The 14,039-nt window shown below is 41.0% G+C and overlaps 1 protein-coding gene across 4 annotated transcripts in view; it reads left to right on the top strand.

The window, feature by feature from the left end:
- hhip (hedgehog interacting protein) overlaps nucleotides 1-3,935 on the top strand; it is a 30,248-nt gene extending 26,313 nt beyond the window's left edge. For 2 of the 4 annotated variants that reach the window (XM_020101324.2, XM_069529423.1), the window contains exons 12-14: nucleotides 943-1,091; nucleotides 1,315-1,446; nucleotides 1,869-3,935. In XM_020101324.2, the coding sequence (XP_019956883.1) occupies nucleotides 943-1,091; nucleotides 1,315-1,446; nucleotides 1,869-1,930 (343 nt within the window). In that variant the 3' untranslated portion in view covers nucleotides 1,931-3,935. Of the gene's footprint in view, nucleotides 1-942; nucleotides 1,092-1,314; nucleotides 1,644-1,868 lie in introns of those variants that run through there. The other 2 variants (XM_020101323.2, XM_020101325.2) reach the window with 1 other exon arrangement.
- The last annotated feature ends 10,104 nt before the right edge of the window (nucleotides 3,936-14,039 follow it).

Genomic DNA, 14,039 nt, shown 5'->3' with positions numbered 1-14,039 from the left:
CTTTTTTTTACGCCTTTAAAATGTTAATGAATCCTACTTCAGACAAGAACATCTCCACTAGTACCTTTGCTTCCTTTTTGACTGAAAAGATGCCCCATCAGTAGCCAGTTCTCTGAAACACTCAGCCTTCACTTGACACAGCTCAAGTTGAGAATGATCGACTGGTCTTGTTACTTCTTATCTAAGGGTATCGAGGGCAGTTGTCAAACAGGTCTCAGAATCTCTTTCATGAAAAGTCCCCCTTGATCCATGTCATTGGGGCTTTTAGAGCACCCACTCCACTGAAACAGCTGTTATCTGTGGCAGCTCACTCCTCAGTTCTTATCTTGCTGGACCTATCAGCAGCTTTTGATACCGTTCAGCATCCCGGTATCTGTATTCTCAAGTAGGGGCATCTTGGGCAAAGTGCAATGTTTTTTGGCAAGTAAAAATGTCCTTATTCCATCCCCTCCTCTAGAGGGGTACCCCAAGGCTGGATGCGAGGGCCCCTTCTCTTTCCAATGTACAACACTTATTTAAGCTAATTAACCACTCACGCGGCTTCTCATACCACTACTATGCAGATGACACCCAGTTATATCTGTCATTCCCACCTGATGACCTCATGGTCTCAGCAGAACTCATCTCAGAACACATCTACTCGGTCCCAATCTTATGGGCTTATACTCATTGCTGGTCTTTGCTATTTCTGCACATATGTGACAACTTGTAAGATTCACAACATGGGATCTTCTCATCTGAGGGAAATATTATATCTTCACTAAACATAAATGTAATTCTGTTGGTGAAACAAGATCCTAAAATGAGCATATGTTTATTATGTTATTTTATTAATAAGGATGTGACTTAATTGAAAAATCTTAAGCGGGAATGTGAAATTAAGCCCTGACCCAGAATGTGTAATTTGTTACTTTACCTCCTTCTTTTTAACAACTCTTGCAGACCTCATGCCCCTAAGGAGTGCCAGCGTCAGGTGGAGCCTCCAGAGCTGCTGATGACAGCTTGTTCCAGACACTGTAAGAATGGACACTGCACTCCGACTGGCAAGTGCTGCTGCAGCCCCGGCTGGGAGGGTCCCTTCTGCCGAGTTGGTGAGTACCTTCAATTGTATCTTGGGGACAAACGTCCATGTGTTCTTTTACAAATGTGTTAATGAGGTTAATAATACACAACATGCACAGAAGGTCTGCCACAGTATTTCCTCTAAGTCCTCAAAAACCTACTTGACCTTTTGGGACTTCTGAACGCTTCTCAACTTTTCCTATTTGACTTTGAGTCACCTCTGTTTTCCTCTTTTCCCTCCCTGTGATGTAGCCAAATGTGAACCAGCCTGCCGTAATGGAGGAGTGTGTATGGAGCCCAGCAAGTGCCTGTGTAAGAGCGGCTACTCTGGAGCCCAGTGTGAGAAGAGTGAGCGGGGTATGCCCAACGACCAGGAGAAAGACGGTATACTGGACCACATCATTGACATGACTTCGTACCTCCTAGATCTGACCAGCTATATCGTATAGGGGTGTGCAGGGGGGGGGTGCTCCCTGCCGTCATCCTCAAGTTGACACAAATCTACCTACCACCACCAGCAGACTCTAACGGGGTGTCCTTAATATGGCCTCTTAACCTCCCTCACACCCACACAGGCATGTATACATAACATACAAATACACACAGGATCCCGTCAGACTTCTTTTCATCCACATCACCAAACCAAACTCTTCCTCTTTTCACCTATAAGCTACTTGCTCTTGAGCACCAGGCCTGGCATCCAAGCCGTGTTCACATTTTAGACAGACCTGCAGACAGCAGCGAGATGATTGACAAGCATGGCCAAGTTATGGAAGTTCCACTAATATATTTCCTCTCTCGTTCAGCAAACGTCCGCACGCGGCCGACTCCACAGGAACAGAACCTCCACGGGAATAGACCGTTTTAACCCAAGACTTTGGATCTTTTCAGGGGCTGTCTGTTGCCTTACTTAAGAGCCCCCACAAAAATGGAGGCATTTCAGTGGAGACAGTTGATTGTTCAGGAGGAGTGGTGTGGCTCAAGATCCAATTTGTGTTCTTGGTCCCTTCAAAAGCCTGCAAAATAGATGTGTACACACAAAACACAGACTTTGGAGGAACCACAGCTTCAGCTGTAAAAAGCTGAGAAGTCTCTGAGAATCATGGGTCAGAGCCCACCATGCTCAACTATTCTAAAGGCACTAACACAAGAGGGATAAACCATGTTGTCTCACTTTTGATGTTGTATTTAGTTTGCGGGCACATTGTCATAAAAAGCTATAACAGTATACTGTGTGTATACTTTGTTTTGCAACACTCTTTTGCTATCAATGTACAGAATAGATCTACAACAGAGGACTGTTACCTAATGCAGGAATAGGAACGACTGAGTGAGAACATTGTACTTTGTCAACGCCAGTTTCATACAATCTGAATGGAGTTATTAGCTCCCATGCACTGTATTCATTTTTGTTTTATTAACTTTATTATTCAAAATGAATTTAAACATTTATTAAACGAGCAATGAGAGTAGTTTCACACACAGACACACACACACACAGTGTCTCACACACACACACACACACACACACACACACACACACACACACACACACACAGTCACACACACAGTCACACACACACAGACACACACTAGAACAGGTATGGTTCAACAAACTCCTTTCATAGTATCACACACTGAAACTGAACCCGGACTCAAAACTACAAAGGGAAGAGATAGAGCAGTGATGTATATTTCCAATAGAGCTTACCTAAGTACTACTTAGCATTGCAAAAAACTATAGCATTACTATTGTTATCATAGAGGAGGGTTTATTTTTTTAAGCGTAATAATATATGGGAGAGAATGGTGTTTATAGAAAGCAGTTTTACACTAAGCTTGTCAGTTCATGTCATTTCATTTTGTACTTATACATATGCAGCTTCTCAATAAGAAAGACACGTGAGGATATAATTCTTTCTATTTGTTTTATTCCAATATGAAAGTAATGCATGTCTGTGCCTGCCTAGAGTACTTCACAGCAGTTGACTGAGTCCATCTAATTCTTTCCTCTTGACACATGATTTTATAACAACTGTCAGAAACGTGTCTTTGTTGTGAGACGTTCAAAGATTCTGTCAGGCCACCAAGTCATTGTGGGAGCAGCTCAGAGTCAGATCTTATCTGTGCAGAGCAGATTTCAAACTTACCTGAGGCTCTGTCTAATGGAGATAAGCCTGAAAGTCAAGATTGAACGTTTCACTCAGAAAACAGTTAAACAAAGACTGGGATTGTCTGGACCCACATCAATGTGTTAATGATTTAATTAAATTCATTCAGAGCCATTCACATGCAGCACAAACACATGCATGCCCATGTTCACCTAGACTCATAACAGATCTTATTACCAACTTTACATTTGATCTTTTGCCATTTCAAATTCCTTTAAAATACTTCACAGAACCATCAGTTATTGCAGTTATTGGTTTGAAGGCAAATACTTATGATTCTGCTTCTTCCCCAACTTTTATTTGAAAAACAGTTTCCAAGTATCATAATTAATTGACGCTCATTGTCCATAAAAGATGTATTTGTTGTTCATCTCCTGCCTTATTTTTGTTGCTGAAATAAAATTATACCTGGTCGAAATGAGTCAAAATGGAATTCATGCTGTAAAATGGAAAATTATCATTTTTTTAGCACTTAATGTGAAAGTTGCATTGTAGCTGCTGAGACGGCGTGGTGTGAATAGAATAACCATTTTCATTATTTAAGTAGTTACACAAATAAAATAATTATTTAAGTTCTCTATGTTGTTTTTACATTGTACTGTATGTGACAATTTTTGTATTCCTGTATTGTAAATAAAACTAGGGATAACTTTCTCTTCAGAAATATCAATATGTCTATTAAAATTTATAGCATGTCTGAAATACCTGTCTCTTTTGTTTTGGTTTTAATAGTGTTGTTTGTAAATATTCATGGTTTTTTATTCCTTAATTTCCTAAGAGTTTTCTAGCAATATAGTGTCGAAGACCTCATTTTCTGTAGAAAATATAGAAAATAAAATTACAATCCAGTTGTCATTTGTATCGCAGATGTTCGTGATTCCATTTTGTTGGCCACTTGGGGGCAGCACACCTTTTTAAAGTTTTGATAAACAGGCTTTATATAAAGATGGATGACATGTCCGCTCCCCAAAAGTGTCTCGATTGCCCCCTAGTGGCTGGCTGCTGCATAGGTCATAAACCCTGTCTCCTCCATGTTAGCAGACCTGATTAACTTTACTAAAGAGTCAAAAATTTACGCGGAATACATTTTCGTGAAGATGATATCTGTCATTTTAAGCAGTTCTCATCACACTGATGTTTGTTGAACTGTTAATGTTTCCAGTAAGTTTGGTTTTAATTAGTCATGCCAGGGTGAAACATCATGATTGACAGCTGGGACTGACTCACGATTGGTCGAGCGTGTGTCAGAGGGACCTCGCTACAGCGGCTGTACAGACTCTGGCTTGAAATGACGTGATTGCAGCAAAATGGTAGTGTTCTTATACGGAATATTTGACTATTTAGGAAGGAAGTCGGGCGTATGGTCCGTCTTTATATTCAGACTACGGTATGTATACTAAATACTAAAGAAAACAAAAGCACCAACTAATATTTTACTTAAATCTTCAATCAGAATGGTATTTGAATGTAAAGGCGGAGTCATATTTGAGTCGTGGCTCCATACAGGGAATTGTCTCATCTCTGGTAAATCAGCTGCAACATTTCCACTGATGTTTTTTTTTCCTCCAGCCAGGTAAAAAGTTAAACTAGGGCCAATGTGGCTACATTCCCAGGATTTTCCCCTTTGCTGCAGCCTGAATGGAAAAAGCTGCCTGCCGATTGACAGCCGGTGATGGCTGCTATGTCGTCATGCAGCGTCATGGCATCGCTCAAAGTTTGAAATGCTAAAAAATTCCTCCTCCCAAGTGGAAATTCTCCACTTTGTTTTGCGGAAGTACGCAAACAAGTTCATGCATGGAGGCGCACACACACACACGCAAGAGCCACTGCTGATGGCAATATTAATTTCCTTCTCAAATACCAATGAGGCTTTGTGTTGTATAATGATAGCGAGTGGAGACCACCCACCTCACTCCACTCTCTCACACACACACACACACAAGTGCACACAGTGCCATATTTAAAGTAATGCAATACTTAGTTGTCTATGCAGTGTTCTGATCCAATCAAAATTGCATAAAGTGGAACTGTCCAATAGTGCAGCGAGTCCAGAGTATATTTGAGTTTATACACTATCTGTGGCATGAATCATTACTTTTCATTCGGAATAGTTTTCTTTTTCCTTCCCAAAGGGCCCTTGTCTGGCTATCTTTCCCAAACAGTGTAACCCAGTACTTTGAATAAACATGAGGAGCCTGTATACCAAATATTTGTAGGACTGAGATGGCTGGAAGTGCATGCTATAATATTGTATACATGAGTGAGAGAGGCAGCACAAGCAATACTTATAGGGTAACAGGAGGAGAGCAGAGCAAAAACAAAACAATAGCCTCGTGATTAAGAGGAGACGTCATTCTTCTTATTCTCATCCAGAACAAAGTGAACAATTCATTGATCTTCACTTCTGTTCCTGTTGTCTCGTCTGTAATATGTACGTCCTAAACTGAATATCACGTATTTATTTGTTACTGCTATGTCTACGTACTGAGTATTCTAAATTTATGATTGTATTATTTTTTGTAATGACACATTTTATTCTATTCTGTCATTTTTCCTTATTATTATTATTATTATTACTGTTCTGTCTTTTAATACTTACTGAAATACTTTATTTTTGCAACTACAGAGCTTCCCTGCAAAAGTTTTCTCTCACGATTATACTTGACATTTCTTTACCTTTTGTCCAGCTGCAGATTATTTCGTCTAAGGTCTGTGTGATGCTTATCAGTTCAATTTTCTATATTAAAAATAAAAAGAGAGAAAATGAATTTAAATGTGTTATTTTTCATAGAGTACATCGAACTGATAAGTGTTACATGCACCAGTTATTTTAGTGATATCACAGATGTCCACAATCTGCCCAGAATGAGGGCTATTGATTAATTCATACAGTAACTTGCTAATTCTACAATTCTACTTATTAAGCATATTCAGTTCAATCAGTTTCTTGCTTCACAGTCAGTGGCTCCATTTCTATTCAAAGATACTTCTCACTGTTACTGTGCTCATACATTAATGACAACACTGTTCTCTGCCACAACTTCAACCAAACAAAACCAAACTTTTCCCGTGAAGGCTTTTAGTATCATTTAATTAAATCTGATTTCATGTTCACGAATATGATTGTTAAGGATAAGGAGTTTTTTGATTGCTTCCCTGTAGAGTTGAGACTTTTCATTTCTGCCAAATGTTCAGATAAATGGTTGTAAACGGACGTCAGTGTTGCTGCTTTCCAAGATCTCAGCGATGAACTGAGTCAATGAAACTAATGCGAATCAAGGCCAAAAACAGTAACAATTATCCTTTGTAATTTTTGCTTCAACTTTGTTCGACTATTTTAAATCATCTTCAGATTCAAAACGTGTTGCAGCGTAAGATTATCAAGCGTGGAGCTACTTGTGCAGGACAGTAAAATTCTTCTAGAGTGCACAATAACTGAATCTTAAATAACTTGATGTTCATGAGTACAAACTACAGTATTTATGTAGGGTTACAGTACAGTGGTTTAAAAGAAAACAAACATCATTTTATCCAGGCATATACAAAATCTTGAAAGTTCTGACTGGTTACTACGTTTTCTGTTTTTCATGAGTAGTAAATAAATATTTTGGATTTGCATGAAAAAGTCTGGATCTTTGAATAAAGCTGGTAGAATTATTGTATTTCAAATGTGGACCACCATGTTCCAGTGTGTTTTATTTGACACCCCCTCCACAGCCACCACCCGTCCTCCTATTGTCTCTCACTCCTCCTTTATCAAACCCACATTATGACCCATTATTCTAACTGTTGACTCAAATGATTTGATTCCTCTGATACCACCCATGTCGACCCACGGCAGCTCGCTGGAAACGTCTGCCGATGTTCACGGTGACTGCGACATCCCTTCGGGTCTCGTTTGACTCTCCGTGCACCATGAACAACTGTTTCCACTGTGATCTAATTGTACATTACGGCTTCGCCACAATACCACAGCTCAGTGGAAATCACTGTAAACTGCGCGCTGTGCATTTGATGTCACGTGTTAACACATGAGGTCATGATGTCTTGTCAGGGCTGGATCGTGGCTGGGGAGCAACTTTGATTAATCTGGTGCATTAACTTCTGTGTTTGTCCACACTGGCAACGCTCTCCTGTGATGGTGAATATGAACTGTGCCCCCCCACGTTCCAACATATTGATTTATGTGAGAATATTGGATCTGGACTGTGTAAACATTTGGTGGTTGCTTTAGTGTGTCTCTCTCTGTGTGTGTGTGTGTGTGTGTGTGTGTGTGTATACTTGTACTTATATCTTTGTGAACCCTTCAAAGGGCTGTTTGAGGATTAAGACTTGGTTTTAGGGTTGGGGTAAGAGATGAGGGAGTGCATTACATCAGTGAGGCTCCTCACAAAGATGGAAGTACAAGTTTGTGTGTGTGTTTTGAATATCAACCAAATGGAGAGTAGACATTTTGGTCCGTCCTCACCTATTCAAAGGGCAACTTGAGGGTTAATAGGTGCTTTCGGTTTAGGGTTAGGGGTTAGAATTAGGTACGGGTTAGTCATTTTGTTGTAATGGTTAAGGTTAGGGGTTGTGGTTTCTAAAGATCCTTCAAAGTCCCAGTTGGGTTCATTAAAAATTAAAAGAACTGCTGAGTGAAAAACACCATTAAAAGGTTAAAAGCCATGGAGGGTTCGGGCTTAGGGTTACGATTGAATTGCAAGTGTGTGTCTGTGTGTAGATGCGTGTGTGTGTGTGTGGGTGCATGTCAAACCCCCGGCTGTGTATCTGGTTTTGTCACAGTCCTAATTGCTCAGTGTATTGTGTGACCTCATGTGTTTACTCTGGGTTTACTCACTGAGTACTACTGCTGAAACGCACGACTCAGGCAGTTGAAATCTCATATTCCCCGGCCCCCGATCACTTACTAATGAAGACACACTTTCCGAGCAGCTCGCCGCTCCCTCCTCCGCCACCTCACTAACCTCTCAGCTTATCACATAACACAACAAACCGCACTCAGCGACCACCTCGGAGGAGGTTTGAGTGGATGTAGACTGTTGCTTTTTGTCAACTTTTCTAATTAACGGAGGGATTTTCTTCTCCTGCTGTCGTCACACCTCCACTTTCTCGTATTTCACACCCCTTCAGTTCATATCTCTGTTTACTGTATCTCCCCTTTCCTGAAGCATTTCCTCTTTTCTACTTTACATCAGCTCTGCAATTCATCCTTGTCCTCCTCTTCATCCCTCCATCCACTCTTCATTCCATCACTCCCCCCTCTCCTTACTCAATTTTTCGGCTCCTGGATTCAGAGCTTGTTTACTCTCCCGACCACAGCACTGACTCGCATCCATGAAATGATGCAATTAAGGTTCCCACTGGGGCTCAATCTGTCATGTTAACACATGCTAAACCCCCACAGAGGGCTGAGAGCAGCAGAGTGTTGGGCGACAGGTAAGACTGATGGGGATGAGGGGTGATGGTCTAAAAAAAAAAAAAAGAGGTGAGTGTGAGGTCTTGTGCTTCAGAGGGAACAGACTGTAACAGAGAGAATTTGGGAAGTGGTGCTTGGGCAGAATATTTAAAGGAGAACCCTCAGGTGTGTGTGTGTGTGTGTGTGTGTGTGTGTGTGTGTGTGTGGTTAGTGTGAACGTTTCATGATCTATTTCTTGCTGGTTGAGTTGTTTTCTGTTCTTTTTTCGCAGGAGAGACTGAGGACATGTTCACACATATTCAAATATATACCAGCGGTGAACCTTCGTCTCCTGCTCGAGTTCTGGGCCGAATAAAACATTTGCATCCTACGGCAAAGCAAATTCGTCTTGTGGCTTCATGTTGAGTTCAACTTTTACCCGAGACGTCACAGCCACCACCAAAACCAATCAACCATAACCAACATCCTTCAACTTCTCCTCCTCCTCCTCACCAACAACAACAACAACAGCATCTTTCTCTCTTCTTCACGGCACATTTTCTTGCAACCAATAGATAGATAGATAGATAGATAGATAGATAGATAGATAGATAGATAGATAGATAGATAGATAGATAGATGAATTTACATATTTGTTGACTGCTGCTACTTGTTTTGTACGCTACTTCCAGACATAAGTAATTCTTGATCAGTTGTCATGCAGCAAAAGATTTGTTGGGAGTGAGTGAAAAGCAAAAGTAAATGTTCCTGTGAGTGTATATGTACGTTGGCAAGAAGGTCCATCATCGCATGTGATAACATTGCATGTATCGCACACTTCTGTGTGTCCGATCTATACGAATGTGCGGCGCTCGCTGTCTGTTCCCCCTCTCTGTGATCCTCAGCAGGGCTAGGTAAACAACTGATGCCGGCGGGAATGGACCACCTAGGTATAAGTTTCCATGTGTGTGTGTGTGTGTGTGTGGTGGGGGGGGGGGGTGTATCTCCTCAAAGCAAAGCAAGAAAATTTTCCAAAACACTTTAAAAAGAGTTATGCAAATGGTTTACGGCAGCGCTCGTGTGGCTGTATTGTTATATTAATCTGTATACACTGTGGCTCATCTTGGCAGGGCCCTTTGTTTGCCTTCACTCTTAATCTGCAAAGCTCATCTCGAGCTTACATCACTCAGAGTCAACAGAGGGACATCCGCCCCAGCCTCACCGCTAACACTCGAGCTAACACTGGGGTCAAATAGTGCTTGTGTGTGTATTAACTATGTTGAATACGTTGATTCGAAGTGCCCACCCATGAAACAGGCACCTGACCACTGCAGCAGATAAAACTAAACTCAGAAATTCCAATAGAAATTGTCCAAGAGCATTTTTCAGGCCTTTTCGTTAACCATTATTAATTTTACGTTGACCATGTTCTCAGACATACAGTATTTGCTCTCCAAACATTTCCCCTCAGAATGTTCCTGCCCTACAAGCAAATGGAGAGAGGAACAGTGAAAGTGAAAGAAAGGATAGAACAGTTGGTTTTCTGTGCTTGCAAAGATGTGGCTTCCTCTGACTGAAGTGGAGCCACAGCTTGCATCAGCCCTCTGTCCGTGCGTCCAGGCCAGTGAACTCTGCCAGACGCCTGCCGCCTTGTTATCGGTACAGGCACGGCCCCGTTCTGCTGCGCTGTGTGGGCCGGTTTATCACACCGCGAGTAGAGAGGTTGACTGTTTGCACAAGTGATAGCATACACATAAACACACTAAAGAGAGAAAACATCCATTAACACAAGTGTACGTCCTTCATCCAGCATCCTGCAACAATATCTGCAGTCTTGACCAACTCCTTCAACTTAAAATATCAAATATCAAGATTGATGGGCTTCTTAAGTCAATTTAAGGCAATAGTTCATTCTGGGAAATACATTTGTAAAGGTCTCTTTTAGACCTTGTAGATTCTGTCACTCTCTTACCTGTACGATCATTTTTGGAGCTTAAATCAGGAGCCAGTTAAAAAAACAAGCTAATAATTAGTAAAACAAACACATGGGCAAGGTCATATAATACATTTAAAAAAAAAATTTGTGTCAGTATATGTGGGTAAATCTCATCAGCCTCAGAGTTTAGGATATTGACGGCACTTGGCAATTCTAGTTGCTAGAGGGACTCTATTGCGCCTCCCAGAGCTCAAAGACTCAAACTGGTTGAGAAGAGGATGGGAGCGGTTTCTACCTCGTCCTTTCTGTAAAGAGTTGAGCCAACGGCTTTTGGGGTTTGCCTCCTATTTTGCTTTCCATTTACACAATTCTTCAACATTATGTCTGTTAAATATCAATAACATGTGAACGGGCCGACTTCAGTAATTAATTCAAAGCACCGCTGTTCCTAAACAGCCTTGAACACCACTAATATTATTCTGCAAGTCAAGCAAGTAATCACATTTAATTCATGTCTAACTATTCCTTTAGGGTTTGAACAAACTTTTTAATGAGTCAACATTCAAAATAAAAAGAATTGTAAATCCAAATTTACTGTGAAACAAAAAGCTAAGAACGGCTGGGTTAACAGAAAAAAGCTGCACCAGTGCAGTCAAACCCACACACAATCACACAAATGCAGCCTCATAACTCCAACTCCAGCGTCACAGTGCACTCTACAAAATTAGCCGTAAATACATCAAGTCACCTTTATTCCAGAAATGGAGGATTACAGCGTAAACATTTCCTGTTTTCCCTCAGTGAAATATTGAACTGAATTAGAAACATTGCTCATTCCTTCTCCGAAAATATTGCCCACTCATCAGTAGGTAAAAACACATATGGCGTGTAATTTTCCTCAGCGATGCTCGGGTGCCTTTGCATGGTTAAGCGTTGTTTGGTGCTGCTGCCTTCGCCGCTTGACAAAGCCCTAATCCTCATTTTGGTACAGACACAGCCTGTGGTGGTTGGTTTGCATCTTAATCTCTGCAAAGCTCTGTGTCTAATGGCTGCTCTGCCTCTCTGTACACTGTGTACTCCCAGTTTAGCTTTAACCTAACAGGCATGACAAAGTGGTGACAGGAAGAGGTTGTTACGCAAACAAACTGGGAAGGAAGGATGGAAGGAATGAAAGAAGGAAGGAGGAAAGAAGGAAGGAAGGAATTTTGTGATCACACAAAGTATATAATCATACAGTTTAACCATGTTCATAACCTTATAATATCTCATTGTATGATACAAAAGATTCTCAGTTTTACATGTGTGGTGGTAAATGTTACTGTTGTGTCAGAAAGAAATGATTGTGTCTCCATTATAAAAGAGCCGTCAATCACTTTTAACTGTAAATCCCAAGGGGATTAACCTTTTTTTAATGATGCAACTATGATTCTTTTCATTGGATTTAATCTTCAAATAAAAACCATTATGAACTCTCAGGGTTAAGGTTGAAGTTAGGGTTAGGGTAACTGAGCCTACCTGAGCCCCCTGCCACAACGCACAGTGGTCCAGGGTTAAGTTAAGTTAAAAACTTATTGTAACTAAACTCTTCAAATTTAAAAAATGTCCAAAACCAAACCCAGCAAATCTTGATCTAAATTGTTCTTGAATATTGAATACATTTTAAAAGTCACTCAGGTTATTATTGTCACTAACCTACTGAACCACATGAATAACATAAAGACATAGAGTCACATTAATGTCTAGGAATTGAACAAATGTACTTTTTTCTTCTCACTATATTTAACCATTGAAATGAAAATCTTGTCCTCAGTCCTGTTCAATAACACTGAACTACTCACAGAGCTACTTTACTTCTGCAGTCACAGACGTTTTTCTGAATGAACTGAGGGAATTTAAATGAATGTAATATTATTGCTCCTCTTTTGAATCCAGTCAGATCAGAGTGAGGCAGATGATTTCAGTTGGTGCATCTGCAGCCATGCAGGTGATCAGCACCATGGTGATGGATGGTGTGAGGCGTCCTCCCTATTTTCCCCTCAAATCTGCTACATTGTCCTCCTTCCACATCACTGCTGTCCTCATCAGGCCCTCGCAGGTGTCCCGTCCGCTAACCTCACCCCTGACCTCCACCCTCTCACCCCTCACACCTGACCTCCTCCATCTCACCCCTCACACCTGGACGACCCCTTCTGCAGACCCCCCCAGAACTCTGACCCCAGACTGTCCATCATCCTGAGGTCACCTGTGAAAAACATTACCCAAAAAAACCACAGTAGCTCGGTGGTGATGAAAGTCTCAGCACAGCTACGCACAAATCTGAGAAACACCCTCAACCCACGATCACTGCGGCCAGAGAATTTCTTATGTACAAAGATATTCCACCCTCACAACTTCCAGGTTGTGTAGGGGGAACGCTCTGTGGGTGGTCCAGAATGAATGGGGGCCTATGGAGCTACAGCCCCAAAACGTAATGGTCTTTATGTTTTCGGTATAATAGAAACAACAGATACAGTTCAATTAGATTCAGTTTGCTATTTCAATCAATTCAGTACCGTCCTGTGACATCATGCACCACACATTCACCACTTTGGTTTCACCAGAGCCTGTTTTTATGTGCATGTGGAATATGCTCATTAACACCACAGTGCACAAATTGTTAGCAGCTGCTACATTAGCCTGATCTCCATTCTTCTTAGTTCATCAACCCTCCGGTTTTTAGACTCCAGGAGATATCGAGGAAGGATGTCCTGTTCTAATCAGTCGTAAATCCTTATTGAGAAACATGCGTTATTTCTGAAAGAAAAAAGTGACATTTGTATTTTTTCATTGAAATTATAGTAAATAATCAATCCTGTATTTGCAAAATTAGAAATAGAAGATGTATATGATTAATTTGGCTGTTTAGCCAATCTCCAGTTCCTTTAGGACTTTCTTGTGACCGCTCCCACGCTGAATTACAGCCTGGAAGGGGACAAGCTCTCCATAGATGGGCTCTGATAGGAATGTTACTTACAAGACTCACATCCCAAAATGGACATACACCAAAGATTATGGTTGTTAGTTTATTCATCACCATTTTGTTCAGAGTACACCAGACCTCCTCCTCAGATCTTAATGTTAAAAAATATATTAAAAAAGGACTGAAACAGAACCCGCACATACCAGTATGTACTTTACATATTCATTCTTACATACTGCACATTCATAATGTGCATTCATGTATGTGTATTAGAACCAGATGTACTTCTACCCTTTTCCATGTGTGGACATGTGCTTACAAGTGCATACATTGAAGCAGTTTACACTATCTACAGTTTGTTTGTCATATGTGAGGGATACAGAGTATTCACTGCTATGAAAAGTCCAAAAGTTGAAAACCTTTTCCACCAGTGTCCTTGTGTATCTCAGGTCTCTGCCAGTCAGGCTCCAGTGTGAAGACAGCACCTGCCCACAGTTTTATATGAAGTGGTGT

The sequence above is a fragment of the Paralichthys olivaceus genome, chromosome 8 (assembly GCF_024713975.1).
Source record: "Paralichthys olivaceus isolate ysfri-2021 chromosome 8, ASM2471397v2, whole genome shotgun sequence".
NCBI lineage: Eukaryota > Metazoa > Chordata > Actinopteri > Pleuronectiformes > Paralichthyidae > Paralichthys > Paralichthys olivaceus.
This window is presented reverse-complemented; position numbering and strand designations above follow the sequence as displayed.